General features: G+C 41.2%; 1 protein-coding gene across 1 annotated transcript in view; it reads right to left on the minus strand.

Moving 5' to 3' along the window:
• Positions 1 to 27,438, minus strand: part of LOC146859257 (uncharacterized) — a 164,904-nt gene that overhangs the window by 135,082 nt on the left and 2,384 nt on the right. The window contains exons 2-5 of the mRNA XM_085649951.1: positions 26,421 to 26,484; positions 19,802 to 19,928; positions 19,449 to 19,556; positions 2,596 to 2,703 (exon numbers count right to left, since the gene is read on the minus strand). Coding sequence (XP_085506077.1) covers positions 2,596 to 2,703; positions 19,449 to 19,556; positions 19,802 to 19,928; positions 26,421 to 26,459 — 382 coding nt within the window. The 5' untranslated portion in view covers positions 26,460 to 26,484. The remainder of the gene's footprint in view (positions 1 to 2,595; positions 2,704 to 19,448; positions 19,557 to 19,801; positions 19,929 to 26,420; positions 26,485 to 27,438) is intronic.

A 27,438-nucleotide genomic window follows, 5' to 3' on the forward strand; every position in this document is an offset into this window, starting at 1 on the left:
TAGGCTTTCTCTGCTACAACTAACTTTCAGGGATCTGCAGAAATTGTGGCATTAAAATCACTTGGAGGAGATGGTTCAATGGGATGCAAAATTCCAGGTTTAACACCAAAAGGCGATCCCACGTCCGGGAGCTCCCGGCCGGAGCTCCTTACCCGTCGGCCAACATGGAGCCTCTGCTGCCTGTGCTTAGCCGTGGGACGCCCCTTGGCTGGGGCAGCCATGCACTCTATATATTTTATAACTTAACATCCCACCATAAAGGCTGATAGTAATATCTTAAAGATAATATATCTGAATAGAAGAAGACTGGTTAAACAGACTGTTACACTCTGATCAAACGGATATACTCTTTCTAGCCGCAACATGCTTAACAGGAATTTAGAGACCATCTTGGCTTTTAACGGGGATTTAGACACCATCTTGGCTTTTCTCTCAATGCTAACTCTTTGCCTGCTCCCCACTCTGTCTTGCTTCAGCGCTGGGACGCCGCATTGCGCTATACAAGTATTTTAATCTAATCTAATCTTTGCTAGAAGCTATTCCTGCAGGTTATTTCCTACTGAATGAGAATCGCTCTAACACCAAAACAGGACGGGGAGTTGGGGCTATCATAAAGCAGGCCCACATAGGCACCAAATTACATGTAGAGCCCATTTCAGATACCGGTCTCCTTTTGATTAAATTCGAAGTTGGAAACATGCCTTTTATATTCTAGGCAGTATATTGTCCACCTACCTACAAGACCGACGTTTCCATAGCAGATGTTTTGCATAGTATTGTGTACTGCAATTATGCCTCAAGTACAAATCCTACATTAACCACCGCAGAGTTGTTCTGGTGCCATTTCACAAGGCTCTCTGCATAGAGGCCTTTTAGTGCCAGCGCAGCTGATGAAATTATCGGCTAGCAACTTTAAAACTCTGGCGCTGCTCAGTTTTCTTTTTTTCTGCATAACTTTTATAGAGTTTTACACAGCACTACATAGGTTACACATGAGTCTCATGGACTAAACTGAAGAAACAACTATTTCTCAGATATTAAGGGTCATTATTCTAGCCGTTCTTGCCGAACAAATGCAGAATATTGGTATTACATTCTCATTCAGCAAGATATAAAGCGCCCCCAGAGCAGTCCAGTGTAAAATGGGACTGAATTGAACATAAAGAACCTGGTGACCTGAGTTGATAACTGGGTTATAAAGAACCTCTCAAAACCCAAACATAAAGAAAAAAATACTTCAAACTATGCCTTGTACAGCGTTACATCAATGAATAAAACTCCTCCAAATGTCCTCAAATTTGTGTAACTGATGAAATGAAAATACATATCACACACTTAAAGAATGCCATCTTGGCCATGGTCCTCAATCATTCCTTTGTCTATGTTGGCTGGGTTCTCTTTTATTGACTTGGTATGCACAGGATGGCCACGTCTTTTGCGGTTCGTCATGCTTACTATGTCTAGTGTGGCATGCAATGTGAAAGTTCAAAAAAGAGCTGCAATTGCAGTTCTGTGGCCTCCTGTTGATTGTTGAGAGATGAACTTCTGCAACTGTTTTCCAACCTATTAGACTGCATAAGTTGTCCTGTTGCAAAAGACCTTTTGTGGCCTTACACAGAATACCATAGTGGCCAATTTGTGAGATTTCATTTCTTTTTTTAATCGCACCTAATAGACAGCACATGCTGCCTAGGACTACAAACCATTACGGGGCTTTCTTGTCACTCCCACTTGCCTCATTCTTATTTACTGGCTTTCCTAGTTTCTCCATCTTGTTCTTGTGCCCCCGCTATCTCAAAGGTTCTTTACCATCACTCTGATTGGCAGACTTCTATCTTTCCACAGCTCACATTTAGGAAACTACTTTTTTCTTTCTGCTTAAACACTTCATGGGAGTGCATGCACTTTTCCACCATGAGTACCCTCCTGTTCCCCCTACCGAATACATCCTTCAGCTCCATTTTGCTGTCTCTCTCATGTAGCAAGCTGTCCGGTGTGATTTTCCCCTGCCAAACTCCCTGCCTTTTCTTTCATGTGCTTCTCCCCAGCCCCCACTGTTGCCTCCCCCCCATGTCCTGATTTTCCCCTTCCACATCCACTCCTTGTTGCTATCCCCAACCCACTCCCTTGTTGCCCCCCTATGCCCACCATATTTTTTAAAAATATTTGGGGGAAGAATCATGCAGCGAATTGCTGCTGACCCCACTGCATTATTTTGTTTTAAAAGTGCCTTTGCGCTACCTTTTAAAACAAAATAGAAAAAATGTATTTACTGATCAGCCTCAGATCATTAAATTTAAAAAATGCCACCTGCATCATTTTACTAGGCACGCATGTCATCACTCGTACGCATGCCTACTAAATGATCCAGCTGCATCACTTCTTTTTCCTACTTTTGGCGATGGAGGGTGGACAGCCTCTTGCCAATGTCGTGCAGTATTTCCAAAATGCATTGGTAAAGCCAACAGATGCCAAAGGGGGAACCTATTGGCTTTGCCAATGCTTGTTGTTTCAGGATTTTCACTTCTCAGGCTAATTGGAAAATCACTCCACTTATTACTGTCAGATCACATTAGATCTGCAATTCACACTCACTTGTAACATGACCGTCATTCTTTCTTTCCAAGTCTTGACTATATGAGAGATTCTGATGTTCATTTTCTTGAGCCCGCAATGAAAAGACAGAGGAGGCAATCACAGGACCTTTTATAAAAGTAAAAAAGAAACATATGCATAAATAATTTCTCCTTGTGAAATGGTGTAACAGAAAATGAATATAATCACTGAGAAAAGTGTGACATTAAAGAAAATAATTACAACGCTTCCTTTTAATATTAGGTGGAATCTATCAAGAGACTTGTAGGCTGAGATTTACACCATTTTCTTGGGCATAAATTAAAACTGACAGTCACATGTGCCCCAAACGGAGACAAGATCATTCAATAACCATATTCACCGCATTTTGCTTACTACAGAGATGAAACGTACACAGAGCACCTATGCCCCCTTCCATGTTGTTTCTTTTCCCTTCCACCCCATACCCTATACTCTATGCCACTACACTCTACACCACTCTACGCCACTGTACTCTATGCCACTCTTCTCTAATCTGCACCAATTTACTTTAAGTCAGTGCACTCTAAGCCACTGCACCACTCTACGCCTCTGCACTTTATGACACTGCATTCTACAACACTCTTCTCTGCACCACTCTAAGCTACTGCCTTCTATGCCACCATACACTATTTTAGGCAACTGCACTTTATGCCACTGCACTCTGTACCACTCTATTTGATGCCACTGCACTCTACTCTGCAACAGTCCACACCACTGCACTCTATGCCACTCTATATGCAACTCCACTTTACAGTTCTCTACTCCGCGCCGCTTAACTCCCCAGAGTACCGCTCTATGCTACTCTACCCCATTCCACTCCACACAATGCCACTCTACGCCACTTCACTCTATGACACTCTTATTTCACGCCACACCACTCCACTCTAATCTACTCTAATGCACTGTAAGCCACTCCTACGTCACTCCACTTGGCACCACTCCCATGCTACTCCACTCTACACAATGCCACTCCACACTGCTGTAGAACATGGCTAAAAGACATCGGCACAGCCAATATGTCTCGCGTAGATGAACTATCTTCATCTTTTACACAAATCGCCCAACTAAGTGGAAGAACACCTTCCTTCTTCACTTTCAAGTCACCAAATCAGTAAATATTCCCTATGGGGAAAAAATCTCCACAACAGTCACCCCTACCTTTAAAGGGGAACTCACAATTTCTATCTTCAGAACAGGAAACATTCTCATACAGGCCACTGACCTGCACCTCACCATTTTTGATCGGCATTTCCCAACATTACTCTCCTCTCCAACTCATCAGGACCATCAAACCCAACAACTCAACAAACATATTGATGACTTCAACCTCCTTGACACCTTTCAATCAGGTTTCAGAAAAGGTTGTAGCACTGTAACAGCGATGCTCAATATTTCAGATGATATCCACTGAGCCTTAGATGAAGGTGAGGCCTGTCTCCTCATCCTTATTGACTTATCAGCGGCATTCGACACAATAAACCATCCAGCTCTACTTGAGACTCAGAAGAAGCGCTCTGCCATTAATGGCACAGTACTAGAATGGTTCACTTACTTCCTTCAGCACCGTTCGCAACAGATTAAAATCAACTCCTGCCTCTCTGTACCAACTCGAGTCAAACTTGGAGTCCCACAAGGATCGATCCTCTCACCATCCCTCTTCAATCTCTTCATGGAACCCCTTGTAATTATTCTGAAACAAGCAGGGGTTCAATACCACCTTTATGCAGACGACACAAAAATTTACTACAAAATTAAATCACCCAGCGACGTCCGACACCTCAATGGCACTCTAATCAAGATCCAAAACTGTTTTAACGCAAACCACTTAAAACTGAACCCAGACAAAACGGAACTAATACTGTTCTCTCAGAAAAGTAACCACCAACCAATTCAAGACTGGCTCAAGGAGCTTGATGCTCTAAACTGCTCCCTCGTCCTATCTGACCCAGTAAAGTCACTAGGCATTACCCTGGACAAAAACTTGTCAATGAAGGACCACATCAAGAACTCTGCAAAAAGTGCTCTCTACTCTCTTAAACATCTCAAGAAAATTAAACCTTAAATTCCTCAAGATGATCTCAAGACAATTGTACAATCCTGAGTCCTATCTAAACTGGACTATGGAAACACCATCCTAAAAGGGTCCCCAAAAGGGCACCTAGCACCACTAAGGACAGTCCTTAACATGGTAGCCCGACTCATAACTGGTGTAAAAAGATTTGAACACATCTCACCAGCGCTCAACACACTCAACTGGCTTCCCATGGAAGGTAGATGTACTTACAATCTGGCTTGCATCACACACAAGGCCCTTCACACCCAATCCCCAAACTACCTAAACAGCAAACTAGTAAAAGCAGGAATATCCAGAACTATGAGAAACACCAACTCATTTCTTCTCATCCCTCCGAAACTGAAAAAGAAAATGACCCAGTGCCGGTCCTTCTCTGGCAACATACCCAGGATGTGGAACGCACTCCCGACTGACCTCAGATGCAGCCCCTCCTTCTCTTGCTTCAGAAAGGACCTAAAACTCCTTCTCCTCAACCAATACTTTGCCGACCAAGTCAACCATCCTAGACTTCAATAACATAATGGACTCCCCCCTCACTCTGACCTTCAAGGATGGTGGTCATCTGACTGTGTCAACCCCCTGCGTTTCTCTCCCCTCACTGGACACATAAGTATTATGCCTTTACGTATATCTTTATGCAGCCTCATATCTTGCGATGTTATGCAATCTTTATTTTTCTTTGTGAGTGTAAAGCGCTCTGATACCTACGGGTCTAGCTAGCACTATATAAAACTTTATAAATAAAAAAAAGTAGATGAAATAGAAGGGATTTGCCAATGTTTGTTTGAAAAGATTCTGCCAACATAAAACCTGGAATGCTCACTGAGCTGGATATGAACAACAATTCCACACAGGCATGCTGGATGAATTCCCACCATGAGCATGGAATCCACTACAGTCATCCGAGGTTAGCAAATAAAGGCAAGTCAAAGAAGCACTACCAAGATAAACAAAATCAGTACACAATGGTTCTGAAGAGTAATTAGTGCCGGTAATATTCTACAAACAAACGCTGAATTCCGAACAAATGGTCACAGCAAACAGAGCCTCAAAACCTGGCTTTAATGCCAAGAGTGTATTGTTTGCTAAATCTGACCAAGACTATCAGTTGGCAATTTTGTCTACTTGGACCGACAGTATATAGTCTGTGCGGAAAACGTAGCAGCAGAATTGTTAAGAAGTGGACCGCAAACGCACCATGTGTCATCTCCCATTGCACCACAAAACTAGGACCTGGCCACAGATGAATATGATATCTAAAGGAGCATGTGTGGCCCAAATAATGTACATCTATTCACATGACAAGCAGCAGGTTCGAAAGACTCCCAGTCCTATTGTAAGGCTACATTACTCTACATCACAAGTGGAAGCACTTCATACCATTTACCATACTTGTTTTAACCTGTGTAGCTCTCCAACAATTACATTATTTTCAATATAAAAAAATGCTCAGTTTTGCTCTCATTGTTTTCGAACTGGTACAGAGAACACCACTGCTTTTTGTATCTGTCTACACTGTGGGACACGAAAAAAATCGTTTTCCTCTTTGCTTAGCATGAATACATGTGGAGCAGAAAATCTTTTCACCTGTAAAAGATACATTCTTAAATTACTTCTTAGGTTTTTTCCTCAAAGGGCATTACAGTCCATGTTAATCCTTTTATTTTTGTGGTGGGCAATTTTCATCTGAATTATTTTCAATTGTGCTTAAAGAAATGAAAGATGTCAGTCAAATTACAAGGCTATAAGAACAGTGCATTTTCCGGCATTTAGTAAAATCAAGAGAGAAGATATTGTGAATTTCTATTTCTACATAAATTATTTTACATGTAATTTGTGCTGCAGGCATGCCAAAAGTAAGCCAGCCTGCGCCCATCCGCATCCAAAGGGAGATAGGGCTAACTACTATGCCGGATATCGGACTTTTCCCCCCAAATAACGTGTCCACTGGAATCAGGTAAAGCTAAAACCCTCAAATAGCATTTTGAATGTTCTACACACAAATGGGATTTTAAAGTGTCGGACAAAGAGAATGGACAAGGATTTGTCAAGTCCTTCTTGAAGATGAGAGTAGACTTTTTTTTCAGACAAAAATTAAAAACAGCAACTATCCCACTAAATGTATATTCTCCCAACTCAAGGATCTTGAAACTTCTGGGCAACCAACCTGATCCCCCTCACTTCCAACGATCAATGTGAGACCCTCGGTGCCTTTTTTATTAAAAAGGTGGACGATATCTACGAAACTTTTTCTCACATAGCACCCCCTATAGGTCGGCCTTATCCCTCGGCCGTCACCGGTCCATCACTTTGTTTATCCGGTGCTTTCTCATGAAGCCATGCGGTCAATCTGCAACAAACTCAAATCTGGAACTCTGGCTGATCCCCTTAAACCCGACCAATTTAAGGCTGTTTTACCGCAGTTATTGACTGTGTTCTGTGACCTCATAACTCTGTCCCTAACCTCTGCTGTGGTCCCCACAGCCTGGAAACATGCTAAAGTGATCCCTCTCCTCAAGAACCCCACGCTGGATGACTCCAAGCCTGCAAATTTCCGTCCTATCTCCCGCCTCTTCGCTTTGACTGCCAAAATCACCGATTTCCATCCTCTCTAGCTACATTGACACTAACATTGACACTAACAACCTGTTGGACCCATCCCAGAATGGTTTACGTCAGTATGGAATTGGCACAACTGGTGGTCACGGAACATCTGCATCACTCTCTCTACTCTGGAGGCACTTCCGCTGTGATTGTATTGAACTTAAGTGCGGCATTTGACACTGTATCCCACCAGATTCTTTTGCAGCGCCTTGAGGACATTGGCATCAGTGGCCCTGCCCTGGGGTGGCTCTCCTCGTTTCTTTCGGAAATATCCCTTCAAATGATTGCCCCCCCTTTCTGTTCTCAGAAGCACAGTGTGCGCCAGGGCGTTCCGCAGAGCTCTGCCCCGAGTCTGACCCTTTTTAATATTTACATTCGACCGCTGGCAGCGGTGGCAAAAGATAGGGATTTGACTGTGGTCCTCTACGCAGACGATATACAGTTAGTGATCGCCTTATCCGACAACCCCGCTCGGGGTGCTGCTAAGTTCAGAGAGTATTTAACAGTGGTCGCGGACTGGATGACATCAAACTGCCTCCAACTAAGTGCCAGGAAATCAGAAATTCTGCTGGTGGGGAAAAAACACTAATTTGTGGAGTGAGCAAGGGTGGCATTCCGTTCTTGGGTCCCCACCTTTACCTAAGCAGACAGTTGAAAATCTGGGCGGTTGGTTGGATGCGGCTCTCTCCTTCCAGACCCAAACCAAGGTTGTGGCTGGAGTCTGTTTCGGACTCCTTCGAGGTCAAACTTTTAGTTGGGCTTCTTTGAGGCTAATATCCGGCAGGTTATCATCCAGGCCACCATACTGTCTAGGCTGGATTATGCCAGTGCTCTATATTTGGGAGTTAATAGAGCAGAGATACAGCGCCTCCAGAGGATACAGAAAGCGGCAGCCAACTATTCTTTGGAATCCCTAGGACTGGTCATACTTCGGAGTTCATTAATAGACTCCATTTGCTCCCTCTGGAAAAGCGTGTTCTTTTTAAGGCTTTGTGCATTACTCACTGTATGCTTAATGCCCAATCCCCTGAAATCCTTGCAGACCTCATCATATCTTACACGCCCACTCACCTCATGGGCTCTTTTGATAAGCACCTGGCGGTCATCCCCCGGGTTAGGAGAGCCGGAGGATGCTCTTTTCGAGCTTTAGCTAGCAAACTTTGCAACATATCGGTCCTCTAACTAATTGGTTGTGTCGTTTCCTTGGCCCGGTCTTCTTTTTATATAGCGCTGGCTAGACCCAGAGTTATCAGAGCGTGTTGTGTGTAAATTTAGATTCCACATATAGGTTTCCTGATTTATGCCCTTATATAGGTACAATTCACATTGCCCTTATTTGGACATAGAAATCCGGCCCTTATTTAGATATTGTCCGTACAAACCAAATACAGGCATGGCCACCTACTTCCGTCCACCCACGTCACAACGACTTCTTGGAAAAGCAGACCCTAAAGCATTTAGGAATTTCCCTCAGCTTGAATATTGATTTCTCCAAGAACTCATTAAGTATGCATGAACATCTATTCCTTAGGGGTTCATTCATGACGTTCCTCTGCCCGACTTTTCCGTCAATAGTGGCATTTCTAGACACCTTCAAGGTATAAATATACAGCATTTGCCTTGGCAAATTGCGGTTCCCGGAGGATTCGATCCAACTCCGACTACGGCAAGTTCGTAAGGAGATCAAGTTCCAGCTTGATGCACTGACCTGACGCTGCCGTCCTCCTCGCAGAGAATTCAGCTCCAGTGCTCTCGGACTTCCCTTGCGGGGGTTAGCCTATCGGTCCAGAAAAGAGATTCCAACCTCTCTCATTCTCAGGTATGGAGCGGACTAGAACATAGACAAACTTTTGGCAACTCTTGGCTAAACTAAAATATAGCTAGCTATACTTTAGAAACAGCACCTACTTCAAACCTCGTGCTGCACTTAGGTTAGGTACACTGGGGTAGAACAATTTAGAAGCATCAGATGAGTATCACATTTTAGCATTATGTTATTTATGTATGTATTTTGATTAATATAGGTCATAGCTACAAACCATGCTATTGCAGTATTATTTTATCTTACTGCTAACCTCGTACATATTGTACATACGATTGTAGCAATTCATATCTCTTGCATGAGAAATAAGCCTTTTATTGAAATGCCCATCTCTCTATTTCTGTTCAACTCTGTAGAAACGAAGCATGCACGATTGACTGAGTGAAACTGTTATCTATTGTTTCCACGATTCTGAGACTGTTCCGATTCTAAAGGGAAACAAAGTTGTCATGTTTATGCGTTGTCAGAGACTAATCCCTTCTTGTATATTCAAGACGTTTCTAGTGACCTCTGAGTTAGCTGGCACACACATGTAATTAAGTTTAATATACTCGATAGAGACATACTGCCCTTAGTCCGATGTCAAATCTATAGTGTATGTTATTCCAATGCGCAGAGCCTATATATCAGGGATATAGGAACTACACTGCAAGCACTTTACATGAGGCAAACGTAAAAAAATTAAAAACAGAGTTACATGATTACATCAATTACGAGAGCATAGCATAACACATAAACAAGTCCATGGACCCTGGAAGGTAGTGGGGGAGAATTAGGGGGGCGGGAAAGTAGATCAGGTCTGGCAGACCAGCAATGGAGGATAGTTTTACAGGGGCCACCAAAGAAGTAAGAGTTTAAGAGTCAACAAGCCGGTTGGGGTCAAGCAAAAACAAACATCCAGTGCCGGTCCCACTTACTACGTCGGATCAAGGTGTAAACATTGGAAAAAAGTAACAATAGAGTAGTGGGGGAAAGGGAATATGGCAGAATCGATCCTAAGTTTAAATTAAATTCCGGATTCCGCCGAACGGCACCAAACTAGTAAAGGCAACCGGGGCCGGTCCAACCCACCGGGCCTGTAACAGAGGCAGTCCTTAATTAAATATTAGAAAAAAAAATAACAATAGAGTGGGAGGTGAGGGGAGAGGGAGTAGGGCAGAAAACGATCGTTAGTTTCAATTAAATTCAAGATTCCATCGAGCGGCACCAACTTTGTGGAGGCATCCAGGGCCGCTCTAACCCAACAGGCCAGTAACAGAGGCAGTCCTAACTTAAGTCCACTGTAGAAACCGCAGACGTAGTGCAGGCCACGACCTCGAAGCACAGCGGGCCAAAAAACTGTCCTCCAGCCGAGACCAGCAGACCGCCAAGGAGGCCGGACGAAGGGGGGAAAATGACCGCATCGCACCACCAACTCAACCGAGGGGACGCAGCAGAGAAGCGTAGGATTTTTCTCCTTACAAAGACGTCAAGGGGCTCGCAGAAATTGTAGCATTAAAATCACCGGGGAGGAGATGGTTCAGTGGGATGCTAAATTCCAGGTTTAACGCCAAAGGCGATCCCACGCCCGGGAGCTCCCGGCCAGAGCTACTTACCCATCGGCCAACATGGAGCCTCTGCGGTCTGTGCTTAGCCATGGGACGCCCCTTGGCTGGGGCAGCCATGCGCTCTATAAATTTTATAACATAACATCCCACCATAAAGACTGATAGTATTATCTTAAAGATAATATATCTGAATAGAAGATGACTGGTTAAACAGACTGTTGCATTCTGATCAAACAGATATACTCTTTGTAGCCAAAACATGCTTAACAGGGATTTAGATGTCATCTTTGCTAGAAGATATTCCTGCAGGTTATTTCCTACTGAATGAGAATCGCTCTAACATCAAAACAGGACAGGGAGTTGCAGCTATCATAAAGAAGGCCCTCATAGTCACCAAATTACATATAGAGCCCATTTCAGATAGCGGTCTCCTTTTGATTAAATTCGAAGTTGGAAATTGGCCTTTTATATTCTTGGCAGTATATTGTCCACCTAACCACATGACCGTCGTTTCCATTGCAGATGTTTTGCATAGTATTGTATACTGAAATGATACCTCAAGTACAAATCCTACATTAACCACTGCTGAGTTGTTCTGGTGCTGTTTTACAAGGCTCTCTGCATAGAAGCCTTTTAGTGCCAGCGCAGCTGATGACGTCATCGGCCAGCAACTTTAAAACTCCGCCGCTGCACAGTTTTCTTTTTTCTGTATTACTTTTATAGAGTTTTGCATAGCATTGCATAGGTGACAAATAAGTTTTGAGGACTAAACTGAAGAAACACAACAAATCTCAGATATTAAGGATCATTGTTCTAGCCGTCCTAGCCGAACGAAAGCGGAATATTGGTATTATATGCTCATTCAGCAAGATATAAAGCGCCCCCACAGAGCAGTCCAGTGTAAAATGGCACTAAATTTAACATAATGAACCTGGTGACCTGAGAGGATAACTGCGTTATACAGAACCTTTCAAAACTCAAACATAAAGAGAAAAATACTTCAAACAATGCCTTGTACAGAGTTACATCAAAGAATACAAGTCCTCCAAATGACCTCAAATTTGTGTAACTAATTCAAAGAAAATATATATCACACACTTAAAGAATGCCATCTCGGCCATGGTCCTCAACCATTCCTTTGTCTATGTTGGCTGGGTTCTCTTTTATTAACTTGGTATGCACAGGATGGCCACTGCCAGAGATCTATCGAGCCACGTCTTTTGAGGTTCGTCATGCTTACTATGTCCTGTGTGGCATGCAATAGTGAAAGTTCAAGAAAGAGCTACAATTGCAGTTCTGTGGCCTCCTGTAGATCACCCTGTGGCCTCATCCAGATTGAATCCCAGTAAGACTGTATGACTGAACAAGAATGTGCACCATGTCACCTCTTAAGTGTCCACATCTCCAGCAGGTTGAGTTTGGGGCAAGTGTTGCCCTATGTAGCTTGTATGGTGACCAGTGCCATTCATGAAAGATTTAAAATAAAAAATTTAAAAAACACCCAAATTTGAGCTGCTGCACAGTTTTCAATATTTACGCAGCAAAGTACTGCAATTTTTCAGACAGCAATTTGTTGTGTCTTATGTTTTAATAAAAAGAGACTGCTGCACTTAAGCAAGTTAGCTTCACATCCTTCTTTCAATAATGCATTAATTGCAAACTCATCTTGCCTCATTTTAATAAAGAATAAACATTTATTTGCGTTCGCTATGCTTCCTCTGCTGTTTTTAGCCAGTGTGTTTTCTACAATGACAAATGCTAAAAGGGCTCACACCTGATGCACATTTCGGATGCGGGCAAGCTCCTCTTAGCCTGGCGACGTGTGCAAGTCTTGAATCAGGAGTAGGCCATCTAATACAATAGTGCTATCAATGTGGATTGGAAGATTGAATTTCTAAGTGGCCTGAATGAAAAAACTGTCTGTGCTACATTTTGAAGAAATAAAACACATAATCACAATGTTAACTCAGTATTGCAGATACTTCTGACCTTTATGTTTAGGAGAGCAGGAAACATTTTATTTAAGAACAGAACAACAAGATTTTGTGCCAGGCGTATGCAGTGTTGTGTAAAAATGAACATATAGAAAGTGGATTTTGTAGGAACATTAACAATGAAGGACAAGCATAGCAAATTCTCTCAAGAAAGAAAAAATATCACAAACTCGTAATATAGATAGACCAAGCTGCAGCCTCATCACGTCTCTGCTCCACAATGAAAGATGATTAAAGAAAAAAGATAGTAAGGAAGACCTAAGCTTTTTAAATTTCTGATTTGTGCAAACTCTCATTCCAACAAAATACAATTGCAAAAGTGGCAAACCTCTCATATTTACGAAATCGTAAAGTTTGTCATTTTCACAAAACTTTGCCAGTTAAAGAAATTTGCAACAAAACAAACTTTTTGTTGGAGACAGTTCAGCACAAAACTGTGTGATAACTCTTCTGCAGAAAGAAGGTTTCAAATTTTTTTATGCCGCAATACCAATTTTTGGGGGATTTGTCACCCAGTATTTAATCTTTAAACCTTTATGGTTTCAAACAATTTGTCATGAAATAAAGGTTGGCACAGCTTAAAAACATAATGAAGTTGGTAATGTTTAACACCCTTCGCTTTAATTGGTTTAAGTAAATTATTAATTAGAGGTTCATATGAATTTTAAATACATCTCTTTCTCTATGCATCTCCTTGTACAAACTTTTCTAACAACAACTGGTTGTTAAACTGTGTTCATCCATTGGTCTACTGTTGTGTCATTCATATTTTTATCCGCCCACTACAGCATAAAGAATGGGGAAATGGGTCAAACCACCTCATCCGCTGGCTAACTTCACTGTGATCGATAGCATTCTGCCTTTTCACAAGTAGCACCACCACACACAAAGTAGTGCCATTCAGTGTCAGGGGCTCCTATAGCAATGTGTGCTTTTTGAGAGCAAAAATATATTTTTATTTTTAGCCAGTGTTTTTTAGGTCTCGCTAGAGCCAGCGAATGCGCTGGTCTGGTGAGAGATTTAGTAAGCATGTTTTTCAAGTGCTACCAAAGGCCGGCCACCAGCTTGCTATTACGCGCACAAGCGCGCGCGCGCCTCGCTCCGCCACTCCAATGTTCTGTTGCTGATCTCTTTCGCGCACACACAACTCCAGTTCGCGTCCGCATGTTTTGTTTACACAAACATTACCTGCTTGTTTAACTTGCAGCGCCCTTTGAAAGCATTCTACAGAAATAGCAGGAAATTACACGCTCGCCCGTTTTGCTTTAATACAAGGCAGACTACAAATATAGAATTTGTAGAATATGCTATGAGGGTTGACGGGCAATCCAAACCACGCTTCTTTTTATTTACACCAGGATTCCACTCATGAGTGAAAATGTTACTTTTTCTGCACTTGTGCATTCGAGTTGTTAAATGTAGCTCGCTGTCTCGCCAGCAGCTGTTAATGGAACGGTGAGAACCAAACCAAAAGATCGGCGAAATTGCTCCAACAATCTGCTCTTAGCCAGTGAGATACAAAGGGGCGTGTCCCTTGTGGGAATGCCAGACAATGTGTAGTGTCAGCTCTTTCTCCGTAACTTGGAATTGTTCTGGCTGCTTGCCCTCATCTGTTCTTTCATTCTGTTTTAGATTTCATATGCTTCTCATGCCGCACTACTGAGAAAACTGGGCAATAGCACACCGACTCGACTGCACCCTCTTTTTAGCATACGTGTGTTTACTTTTATTGAACCTCCTGCCCGTTTCTGTATTTATTTGTCATTCTCTTCAGACCGCTTTTAAATGGAGGTTTGGCAATTTATAGTTGTTTTGAAACTGTGACTTGCCCTTATTCTTTTGAATTCAAAATACAATGCCATCTCTCCTATTTAACGTTAGTTAAGTGGTCTCTCATGTACAGTAACCTAAACAATGCTGATATTTCTTTAATTAAATGCATATTCTTTAGGATCAAGCATTTATTTTAGTTATTTTAGTTATTTGACCTTCAGTCAGTATTTGAAAGGTTATAATCAATGAGCTAATTAAGGTCTCGCACACCAGTCTGCGTGATCTATAGTAATTGCTTTAAGTGGAATGAAAAGGTGGGTGACAGTGGCATGGCCAAAGAGGCGCAATAAGGAATCCTGGCCAAGAGGCGTGGCCTATGCAATGAAAGTCGTGCGATAACATATGTAAACTACAAACCTGTCCTTCACATTACATATGGTCCTTGACTAGTTTTAGTGTGCCTTTCCCTTGTTTTATTTTTTTGTTACCTCATCCAGACATGTTACAGCACTCGGCACATATACTTCAAAAAAGCCAGACCTGGTTATTGGCTTTGCCGATGCTTGGTAGCATATGTTCTTCAGTGGCCGTGTTGTTTTCTGAGTGCGAAGAGGTTTTATAAGTATCTAAACCTTTCTACAGTAAAGCTCAACTGATTGTAAGTTAATGTGCATCAGCCAAATTGACTAGTACCTTCTCACCCCACCCTGTTTCAATTCGAGTACCAAATCTGTAAGACCAAACCTTCCTGCAGCAAAACTGTTAGCTGTTTTTTTTATTCCTGATTTCTTTTTTTAATTCGAAAATGTTTTTCTCTCTTACATGTCCGTTTGCTTATTTGAAAGATTTCACTGTATAATCCAGTTGTTTTTTTTGTAAACATATGTTATTGTACTGATGCCGATTGTGAAAAGACAACGTCTTAACATTTCGTCACCCAGCAACAGTGAGCAGGCAGGAAACATCCCAGCCTCGATATGTGGTACAAAAGTAACACACGTACTGAACGAGAGCCTGCCTCCCAGGAACCAGTTCCACAGTATTTATCGGCAGGGTTAAACATAGTTTTCAAAACTCTTCACTCAGGAGTGGCCACATGGCCACAACGTTTCCAGTAAATGTGCGTGCATTTTAACGTGTTCTTGCTGGGCATTCTGTGCATTTAATGTATTTCCCACACTTCTATTTCTTGAAAAATATCTTTGGCATTTCCAAGTTTTAGTTGCGCGCTCCTCCAGCGTGTTGACTCGTGGCTTTTCAAAGCATGCTGTCAGAGAGCAGGGTTTTTGCATTGGCTGAGCCCGCCACGTGGAAAGTGTCTGTGGATGGCAGTGAACTCTGGAAAACATGGAAAAGGAATTTGAAGTACTTCCGTGATGACCCTAGATGCTGACGCAGCGCTGACGGTAAAGTCTGAAGCCGGTGCCTGGACGGTCTAATTACCGGTTACACAGCGCCCGGTATTTTCTATCCTCAGACATTCTATGGGTGTGATTAAGCTTCAGACAGGGCGGTAGGGGGCGGGCTTCAGTAACTCAGCAATCTGTGACAGACAGTCTCCATGATCCGGTGCAGAGGACACGCGGAGTCCGACAGGACCGTTTTACCAATATTTGTACATTTGCGCTCAGGGGGCAGTCCAACTTCATTGGGAAAAATAACAAGCATTGGCATAGCCAATAAGTCTTGCCTTTGGGACCTTATAAGTATTTAGTTATGCAGCACAATATCCTTAGTGCAACAACATTAATTGTTGCATGGCTAAACACTTATAAGGTCCCAAAGGCAAGACCTATTGGCTATGCCAATGCTTGTTTACAATGTGAAGAACTCGACAATAACGTTTTTCAAAAACTATCACAAAAGCAAAACAGGCACTGACAAAGTCAAAAGACTGGCAGTCAAAGCCAGACCTATTGGCTTTGCCAATGTGTGTTGCCTTTGCTAATTCTTGTATATGAGTATGCAGTACCTTATTTATTTTTTTACTGGTTTCCTCCATTATTTATATATACTCCATCTCATTTAACCTATTGGATGCTTTGGAAATGAATATTACAAGAATGAAATAGACTCCAAGGGCACTATGTATACAGCGTATCCCAGGCGTAAATCTAACTTGAGCCTAAAAAAACAAACCTTGATCATGAGTGATTGATACATGATTAACAGAGCATGAAATGTGTAAATATGTATTACCTTTAAATGTGTAATGCATGCACTCAAGTGTACGCTATGCACAACAAGTATGATTGAACTTACTTTAGGCGACCCAGTATTCACAAGGATTGTGGTTAGGTAAATATAATTGAAATGAGGTTAACATCTACACAGTCTTAATTTTGTGGGAATTCATCAACATTTTGCATTCAAAATTTACATTTAAACGGTTTCCATATAAGTGCTGCATAGAGTAAGTGAGGGACAGTCCACTAAATTGAGTACACATCCCAGAATTAGTGGAGGAAGGGCTGATTTAATGAAAAATATTTTTACTGAATACATAAAAATATTTTGTTCTAAAGACAAGAGAAATTCCTTACATTTCCTAACCCTGGGAAAACGAACAAAACAAGAAAGACATAGACCCTTTTTATGATGCCGGTCAGACGAGCGTCCCACCAGCATCGGTCCGGAATGGAAACCGACCAACTAATAGCTGGCGATTCCATCTGATGAATTTGGTTGCGACCGCCCATGAGGCGGTCGGAAACAACCTTTTTTTGTCAATTGCAGCTTGTGCAGCGGCTGGAAGAGGGCCAGCAGCACAACCCGCATTGGAAGAATGGATGTATGCAAACATCCATGCCCCATGAGCCAGGCACCATGTGGTGCCTGGCCCCCGGGACATGGATGATTGGGGGGGCACCACAGAGCGAAGGCCTCAGAGGGACGGGGGCCATGCTAGGGCCCCTAAAAGTCCGTTTCCGACACACTTTCAATGGCTGTTGGACCGCTATTTAAAGGCTGCCTGATAGGGAAATCATATTCCCTACGGCGGAGCCTGAGCAGGGACCGCCCCCTCGTGGGGGAATTACTTTCCAACCGGAATCTCCTTGAGCCCATCAGAATCGTCGGTCGGTCCCTCCGCATGCTACCTTCGACCGCCGCACATCTTAATGTGGTGGTCAGATCACAGCACTAGATGTCGGTCGGACTGCAACCAACTGACATCATAATGAGGGCCATATTTGGAACCTAGTCAAAAGAGGATATTCATATTAAATTATTATTTACTCATTTGTAACATGCAAACTATGCATGAACAAGATGGAGATGTTTGTTAATTAGTCAAAACTCTTAAGTTATGACAACAAGTAGACGTTAACTAGTAATATGATTTAGAACTCTTTTTGACATTTAGGGCTAAAACACACTTCAAATTGCCTCAGAAGATGTTACCACCCAGTTAAAAAAAAAACTGATTAATAGTTACTTACACTTGGATGCTGATCAATAATTCAGATCCTGCAACATTAAAAACTGATATAATGGACAACCTCAGTCTTTGCCAAAAATATCGATTGCGGTGAAATGTGGATCTGGATTTTAATAATAATGGTTTTGCCCTGGATCACAATCCAGCCTCGCTGACCCTGTTGTGGCTAGAATGCCCAAATACTAAACATCTTTTGTCTTCTCTCCGGCCAGAAAGGTATCCTAGAGCTTCTGTAAAATGAGAAAACCCTCCTTTGATTCAAACTGCATTTCTGGGAAACATGGAAGTATGACTACCATGAGATCCCTTCACTGGATTTCAATTCATAAACACATCACCTTCTAGGATCTGTTATTTACGCTGCAGGCCATGCACAGTTGGGGTCAAGGCTCTGTCACTGGAAAATGTGTTCAGTAACTTCACGTTTCATCTTTGACCTTACTTGTTAGGTAATGCTAACATATTACTCATCACATTAAAATCACTTCAACCAGAGAAGATTGTTGAGAGATGAACTTCTGCAACTGTTTTCCAACCTATTAGACTGCATAATGTGTCTTGTTGCAAAAGACCTATTGTGGCCTTACACAGAATACCATAGTGGCCAATTTGTGAGATTTCTCTTTTTTTTTTGATTGCGCTTAATAGACAGCACGTGCTGCCTAGGACTACATACCATGACTTGACTTTATTGTCACTCCCATTTGCTTCATTCTTATTCAATGGCTTTCCTTGTTCTAGTTTCTCCATCTTGTGCTTGTGCCCCCCCATCTCAAAGGTTCTTTACCATCTCTCTGACTGGCAGACTTCTATCTTTCCACTGCTCACATTTAGGAAACTACTTTTTTTCTTTTTGCTTAAACACTCCATGGGAGTGCATGCGCTTTTCCACCTTTCCCATGTGTACTCCACCACAGCCCCCCACCAAATACTTCCTTGAGCTCCATTTTGCTGTCTCTCTCATGTAGTAAGCTGTCTTGTGTGATTTTCCTCTGCCAAACTCCCTGCCTCACCGGCTTTTTGTTGCTTATTCTTTCATGTGCTTCTCCCCAGCCCCCCCCCCCCTGTTGCCTCCCCCGCCCCATGGCCTGATTTTCCCCTTCCACATCCACTCCCTATTGCTACCTCCAACCCACTCCCTTGTTGCCCCACTATCTTTTAAAAAACATATTAAGGGAAGAATCATGCAGCAAATTGCTGCTGACCCCACCGCATTATTTTGTTTTAAAAGTGCCATTGTGCGACCTTTTTTTTTTCTTTTTTTTAAATTTACTGATCTGCCTCAGATCATTAAATTTAAAAAATGCCACCTGCATCATCTTTCCAGGCACACATATCATCACTCATACGCATGCCTACTTTTGGCGATGGTGGGTGGACAGCCTCTTGCCAATGTTGTGCAGTATTTCCAAAAGGCATTGGTAAAGCCAACAATGCCAAAGGGGGAACCTAGTGGCTTTGCCAATGCTTATTGTTTCAGGATTTTCACTTGTATGACCCAGTGGCACCAAAGAGACGAATTGGAAAATCATTCCACTTATCAGTGTCAGATCACATTAGATCTGCAATTCACACTCACTTGTAACATGACTGTAATTTCTTCTTTCCAAGTCTTGAGCGTAAGAGAGATTCCGATGTTCATTTTCTTTAGACCGCAATGCAAAGACAGAGGAGGCAATCACAGGACCTTTTTTTAAATTAAAAAAGAAACATATGCATAAATAATTTGTCCTTGTGAAATGGTGTAACAGAAAATGAATATGATCACTAAGTTACTTCCGGAAGTTACTCAAATGCTGAGTTTTCTGGCCACAGTCAGACTTTATTAATGTGAAATCAAACTAAATGTATAGTAAGAGTCCTCACTTGGTCAAAGGTGGGCATGCCACAGCTTGTGTAACTTTTAGAAAAACGGATATAATGTAAACATACCTAGAGATGTCAAGGCTTGGTGAATTTCCTTCATCACGTTGTTGAAAAGTTCCTTCTGCCATTCATGCAAAAGCTTCCACTCGACTTCAGAAAAGCAAGCAACAACATCAAGGAACGTACCAGGTGGCTGCAAGCACGGTGGGAAGCTGAGGTGAGGAGAGATTCTCCAAAATTGTTTGGTAGAAGGCCCCCCCCCCTTTCCCCGATGCCAGCTCATGAAATTGGATAATCATCCCAAACGAAATACCAAAGAAACGCTATTTCCAATCAACAAAGGTCAATGTACCTTTAATTACTCTCCATTCTTGGAGTACTTAAAATTAAGCAAATAGGCATACAATCCTATCAACATTTTGAGTGTACATATTTAGGTCCTGATGAGTAAAGCAGTGGGAACTGCTTACGAAACATGTTGACTCAGTAGGGAGTATCTAATTGACATACACCCCCTACGTAACCCCAATTTTTAACATTCTCAGCTAGGGAATTGAATAAAGTCTGTTTTTTCCACTAGCTAGAGGATTTTTAATTTTTTGTATTCACTCACTAACCCTATCACACTCACCATCACCTAACACATAGTCTTCTTTCTTCACCCAACAACAGTGCTCCCATATACTTATTGGTCGAAGCACGCCCCGCCCTGTAGAGGGACGGGAAGACCCCCATGATGAAGCATGACACTATGGGAATTCATAGTGTGTGAGGGGTATTTTAAAAACATTTAGTGCCTTTATTGACATCACATAAGGCACTGCTTTATTATTCACTATTTAAAAGTAACAAAATACAGAATTTTTTTTTTTTATATCACAATCGAGTAGAACCACATTGTTTATTTGATGCAAGCAAAGTGCCAGAGCAGATGGAGTCACATTATCGGTGCAACTTCATAATGAATAAAATATGCATAATATAAGAAGATCCTTAATAACCACAAGGGCATTGTGGTATTGTTAGCAACTACCTGGCTTTTATATTTAGTATGTGCCTTCTTTTTTGACAGTGTGAATGAGTGCAGCGAATCCATGCATTTTGAATGTTTAACCAGTGTGTTCTCTCGGTGCACATGACAGACCATGTTGTATTCTGTTGCCCCTGTAATGTCAATAGGAAGCAATGATTAAATACCTGGGAATTTTGCTAATAGATAAAGTGGCAGCAGAAAAGAATAACCAATCCAGCACAGGGGTGGGTACAGTTGCAGTTACCCACAAGTGCTTTCGAATTCAAGTTTTAGTCAATGTATTCTTGAACACAAAGGGACATTTTGTGTTCTCCTTCCAATGAGAAGTAGGTGTGTTAGTTTGAGAATTTACAACAAGAAGTGGATTACAGCAAGCGTGATTCACACAATTGTAACATATTCAATTACAGCATTCGTGCACGTCTGCATTGTGGAGAAGATTGAAATGAAAGTGGACTTGCGAAGGAAAGAAATTCTGCTTTCTCTGACAAAGGTATGTTTGGTTTATAATTGCCATCACACTGTTCATGAAGACTGGCGCATTAATGTTTTTTTTTTTAATTGGGAGTGAACGAAGAGAAAACACTGATCTGAGAGGTTTGTGTAGAAAAGGTCGTTACGCGAAAGTTTGTATTTAATCATGTGGCTGTATGCTAGTATTGTCAATGGGCAATAAACAGTAACAAGGGATTAACTAATGTGGTGAGATAAATTGTTGTTGTTTAACAAGTACTGCTTTGCGATAACATCAAACTGTTAACATATGTGTGTTCACCAACTGCGTATACTTAATTTTAACATTTATAAACATTGATAATTCAGTTACTATTCAAGGCACCAAGCTTCGATGTCTGCTCACCTTTACTGAGATGTGCACACATGATTCCATGCACGTAAGAGTTCATCAATGGATTTTGACTGGATTAATGAAGCAAATTTGTGATGTCCACACATTTATTTATACAAGCTAATCCGAATGTAGTTTACACATCGGTGTGACAGTTTTCTTTTCTCTCTTCTTGGTTTTCACGAGTTTTTGAATTGAGAATCTTTGTAAGTGTAATTTGAGTGTGCGTGTTTTAATTGTTTTTTAGACATAACGGCCTATTTTAAATGCAGTTTGACCCACCATCCAAGTTTTTCCAGTGTGAGAGAACCTCCTGTTGCATGGACCAAATGGAAGGAGTAATTTTTAACCTCATTTGAAGCTATTGAAGCGGATAAATTATCTGTGAAAAGGAGAAATATATTTTTGCAGGCTTTGGGTATTGAAAGACAGGTGATTTACTGCATTTTACCAAAAGCATATCCTCTAGTGGGATATGTGAACATGAACGAGCTTGAAGAAGCTATGTTAAGGATGGAGGCAAGGTTTAAACTAAAATGTCAGTATAATATTAGGTAAGTACATATGGTATACTAGAGCACAGTGTGAAGGTGAATATTTCAATGAATTTTCATCAGCATTGAGAGCATTATCAATGACATCTAATGCTGGTGTCATGGAAGATGAAAGGATTCCACACCTGATGTTAGACAATATCAGAAGTAAGAAAATTCGGGGGCATTTATGGATTTTTGGACTCCAAATTACAAGATCCCATAGCTGCTGACAAAGCTATCGAGCAGTCTGAGAGGTGGATATGGACTGACAATGAAGAAAAGAATGACTTAAAGTGTGCATGAATATTCAATTGAATGTTTGTCGTACCCACACAGATAAAAAAAAAATTCAAGGGCGAATAAAGTCTTGGCACGTTACAAGTGTGAAAGTAATAGTCATTTAGCATTTTCAAAATGTTGTCCTGTTATTGGTAAGGAGTGTAAGAATTGTGGTAAATTGGGCCATTTTGCTAAGGTCAATAGATATAGATAAAATACTAAAGTTAAGAAAGGGGGAGTGGCTTTTATGGCGGAGTACGAAAAAGCAAATGATTCTGGTCATTCAATTGGGTACGGCTATTGGTCTCAAAAGACAAAAAGGTGTTTTTTTTGCTTCTTAGAAGCTTTGAGGAGCAGCAAGGAGAGCTAGTGTGTTATTTACACGTTTTGTTTCCAACCACTTTCATGGTTCTGATTTTAGGAAAAAACATGGAACTCCTATCAAGGATTCAGAGTCTTCTTGGACAAAAATTACAAGATATTTGTTTAAAGAAAAGTTAGGGGATTTGATTGTAGAAAATGATCTAGCACAGTCTAATATTTCATCGGAGCATTTGATGGTACTATGATTGAGATTGTACATTTTACCAGGGTGAACCTGAAGTTATAGAAAGGAGAGCAGACAAAGTTATGTGTGGCCTCTAAGGGAGTTAATGTTTTAGGCTGGGAGGATTTGTGGACATTGGAGACTATATAAAATCTCAGGAGCAAAGACCAAGTTCTAGTAGTTAATGAGACTGATGAGGGAAGTGGTTGATGGAGCACTTTCTAGAAGTATCTTGTAAGCATTTGGGGTTATTTAAGAGATTCTCGCATAAAATTAAATAGAAAAATGAAGATGTGCATGCAAAACAGAAATTGAGATTTGTTCCTTTGCATCTGAGAAGCAATTTGAAGATTCTCTTGAAAAAATGTAACAAGGAAGGCAGGATAGAGGGCATCTGAATGGTTATCTCCTATAGATTTAGCCAGAAAAATGAGACGATTTGAGACTTTGTGTGGACCTTGGGGCTTGCAATGCAAATATTGATTGTCATGCCCTTCCAAATATAAAAGAGTTATTTTCTACCCCGATGGGAGCCAAATGGTTCTCCACTTTGAACCTATGTTCTCATTATCATCATTTGTTATTGACTCCTGATTCCAAACAGCTCACTGCCTTTTTGACGCGATTTAGTAAGTATCAATTAAAAAAAATGCCTTTCAGCTTGGCTGCAGCAGCCTCGGTATTTCAAACAGCATTGTTTCACATATTTAAAGATATTGAAAGATACGTAGAATGATTTTAACATGACACTCTTGTTTATTCTCAGTCAGTGGGGGAACACGCGGATAACATAAAGGAAGTATGTAGACGCCTTAGAGAAAGCAGATTGACCCCTAGAAGTCAAAATACAAATTCTTTGTAAACAGAGTGGAATTTTTAGGACATACATTGTCTGGAAATGGTGCTGTGCCAAATGCTTCACTTGTTGATGCAATTAAGAGATTTCTTCCTCCTGAAAATAAGGGAAAACTTCCATCTTTTACTGGTCTTCAAATATTATAGTAAACTTATTAGTAATTTTGATGAGAAAATGGATCATATGAGACTGTTATTGAGGAAAACGTTTATTTTCGTCGTCAGAGGTACAACAAAGGGCCTCTGAGCAAGTCAAGGATATTGTTGAGGCACCAACTTTTAAAGTTTATTGTGTAGGCAAGGAAAATGTGATAGTGGATTCTAGTTTGTATGTTGTGGTTGTTGCTCTCTCTTAGAGTAGGGAAACAAAAATAGAATGCTTCATTTGCGTCCGGGACATTGAACTCTACAGATCAGAGATATGCAATAATTGAGAGGCAATAGTTGGCATGTCTGCAAGCGGTGTAACATTTCCACTATTATGTGTAGGGTAATTGTTTTTTTCCCCACAAGTTGACCACAAGCCTCTCGCTGGTATTTCATCTCCTCGTGTGATTTGAAACGCCATTGCCCGGATTGTAAGATTAACTTCTAAATTGTGAGAATATTGTTTTTTGGAGAGTATGTGCATGGAAATGTAATACTTCTGACTGTCTTTCAAGGTTACCTTTAGATGTGGAGGTTTCTAATATGGAGGTCAACTATGCAACGAATTAGGATATTATAAAGTAGTGGCTTCATTATGAAAAACATTGCATCTCCAGGTCTGACAGATGTTTCTGAAGAGGACTGGAAAAATGCTGCAAAGAATGATCTGTACAATGGCAGAGATAAAGAATGGGTGGTGTAAGGTTACCAGTAGAGAAATGTATTCCTCCAGAAACAGTAGCATTCTGGATTGTGGCCAATGAACTGGGAGTGGAAGTATTGTTGTTGTTGAAGGAAGGTAAATCTGTACCTCCATTAGGTATCCGTGAAAATAATTCTTTGAGTTGCTCATGAAAAACACCCAGAACTATCTTTCATTAAGAGGAGACTTAGGGAGAATGTATTGTAACCCTGTTCAACAAAATAGCAGACAGATGGTCAAGAGAATGCCACGAGTGTGGTAGCAGTGATAGGGTGATTAAAGCAAGCATGGCGCCCATCACTCCTGGTCCATGGTCAGGGCGGAGGTAGAAGAAGGTCGCTCTCGATACTTCAGGTCCATTACAAAACTTACCAACTGATTCTCAGCATGCACTTGTGTTAGTGGATTACCAATTAAAATGCCCAGAAGTAAAATGTTCTGGCAGAGCCACCACAAGTGTGGTGACTGATTTTTTTAAGGAGGTATTCAGCAGAAAAGGACACCTAAGTCCATTGGTTACAGATAATAGTGCACAACTAAGGTTGTGTCAAATATAAGAGTACCTAACACAGTATGGTATTAAACATACTACTGCACTGTATGACCCCTCAGTGCAATTGGCAAGTGGAAAGATCTAATTGTGTTCTCAAGGACTGTATAGTGTAGGTACGCATATTTTAAAATGACTGCAAACAGTAAGTTTGTGAAAATTGTGGTCAGATCATGTTATAGCTCATACCCGAACTGATGTGACCCCCCCATTTGGTTTACTAAGGGGCAGAGAGCCTGTCACTAAACTGCACTCATGGTAGTTCAAAAATGATATTATTTCTTAAAGTATAATGGTTTGTAACCACGACAGTCACAAGAAATTGTTGAGCATGACTGTAGAAAATGCACTGATTCCTGAATACAATTCGGATGATTGGGTGAGAATTGTAAAACCTGATAGGGTCAACAAAGATGATTAACAATTTGGCAAACCTAAAGATTGTGAAGGACAATCCTCATGATGTGCTGACTCCAAATTGGAGGGTTTGGTATGTCAGGTGGACTATGAAATGTGAGAGGAAAAATATCTCCAGTCATGTCTTGAGCGGATCCACTTGGTTCAGAATTGATACTCAAATGCACGCCTCCTAAGGGGAGCATGTGGTTAAAGTATGAGAATCTAGTATGTTGAGGTCTCAGTCTTTTTCCATATTATCTAACAATTGTGTTAATTCCTAAGGGCATACTCTTCTGTCACATGTTGACACTAATGCTAGCAGAGTCAAACACAATGGTAGAGACTCCTAGAAAACTCATTTGGTATTAACTATCTTATGTTAACTTCCATTTTCAGGGTAGTTGTTTACTCTTATTTAATTTCCTTAAGAAGGATTTCCACCTTGTTAATTACATTCCTTAATTTTTACTCTTGTAAAATATTTCTTCTCTTTGTTGTAGGTATCACTGTCTTCAAAAGGGAAGCTCTAGTGTGTTGTTTTTCTTTTAGACAGCTTGGTCTATTTCGGTTCACTGATGCTCTAACCTGGCACGTAGAAAAAAATATATAAATTCCTTAGTTGACAATTGATCTGTCAGTTGAGCATGGTGCTGGATTACAAGTAGACTTGCTTCTTAACTGACTCCATTTCATCTTTGCTGTAATAACATATGCTAAGGTTCAATTATTAAGCTATATGCTTTGTAAAAATGACTTGTGCAAACTTCCCTTTCACAGGCTATTACTCACCTTTAAATCCTTCTGGTATAAATTCTTCCTGGATTTCATTATAATTTCACAAGCGGTAATATCTCTGAAAAGGAAATAAATCAGTGTGAAAGAAAATAAAGAGACAAGCATAGCTTTTTGTAGTGCTAGAGGCACTCTTGTGGTGTGACACCCTGTGATGACCTTTGACTACCATTATTTTATTTAACTTTGGTGTGTTATTTTATCCTGGTCTGAATGTACGATGTCCTGCATATGCCTTGTTTCTCTTAAAGGTTTATTTCTTGTAATTTTGCAGTCTTTCAGTGGGAGCTGTCACGGAGTAGGACAGCCTTGCCAAGAACAGAACGTGTGGGATGTGCATTTGAAAGCATGAGCGACAGAGAGGTGTGAAACGTAGTGTTTGGTCTCAAAGTGCAGTGTTATGAGCAGTGGTGCACAAATGTGCATGGCGTTGTACATTCAAACATGAAGTATGCGATGCTATAAGCATTGGTGCACAAATGTGCACTGTGTTGTACAATAATTAATTTCTTTCTATTGGATTTGACATGGCCTCATGTCATCCTGAATTCTGACTCTGCTTGGCTTGAGCTTTTTCTGCGCGCACAGACACGCTTGCAAGTTGTTTGGGTTAATCACGTTCAAGGATTGTTTTTGTGAGAGATTGTTTAACGTACCCTGGAAGGCTTTTGTGAGCTTCGTTAAGATAAAGGCTGGAACATGCGAGAATGTGGAGGGGACATGGGAACTCCTTCCTGCCATGGAATGCTTGCTTTGAAGCTGGCCAGTCCTGGTAAGATTCATTTTGCGGGGAGGAAGACTTTCAAACCTTCTAGTGTGTGTTTTGAGACTATAAAGCTGAGGTTTGTTGACAACTGAATTAGGAGCTCACTTACAGTGTAGACGTACTGCTGTAAGACAAACGGAACCGGAGTGTCGGTCTAGAGTCCAAGCCAGCTGTGGGAGGGCCCCCCCCCACCCCCACCGTGAATTGGCAAGGATATCGAGTGAACAATCGGGTGAGGTGACTTGTTTC

This window comes from Triturus cristatus, chromosome 3_2 (assembly GCF_964204655.1).
Source record: "Triturus cristatus chromosome 3_2, aTriCri1.1, whole genome shotgun sequence".
Taxonomy (NCBI): domain Eukaryota; kingdom Metazoa; phylum Chordata; class Amphibia; order Caudata; family Salamandridae; genus Triturus; species Triturus cristatus.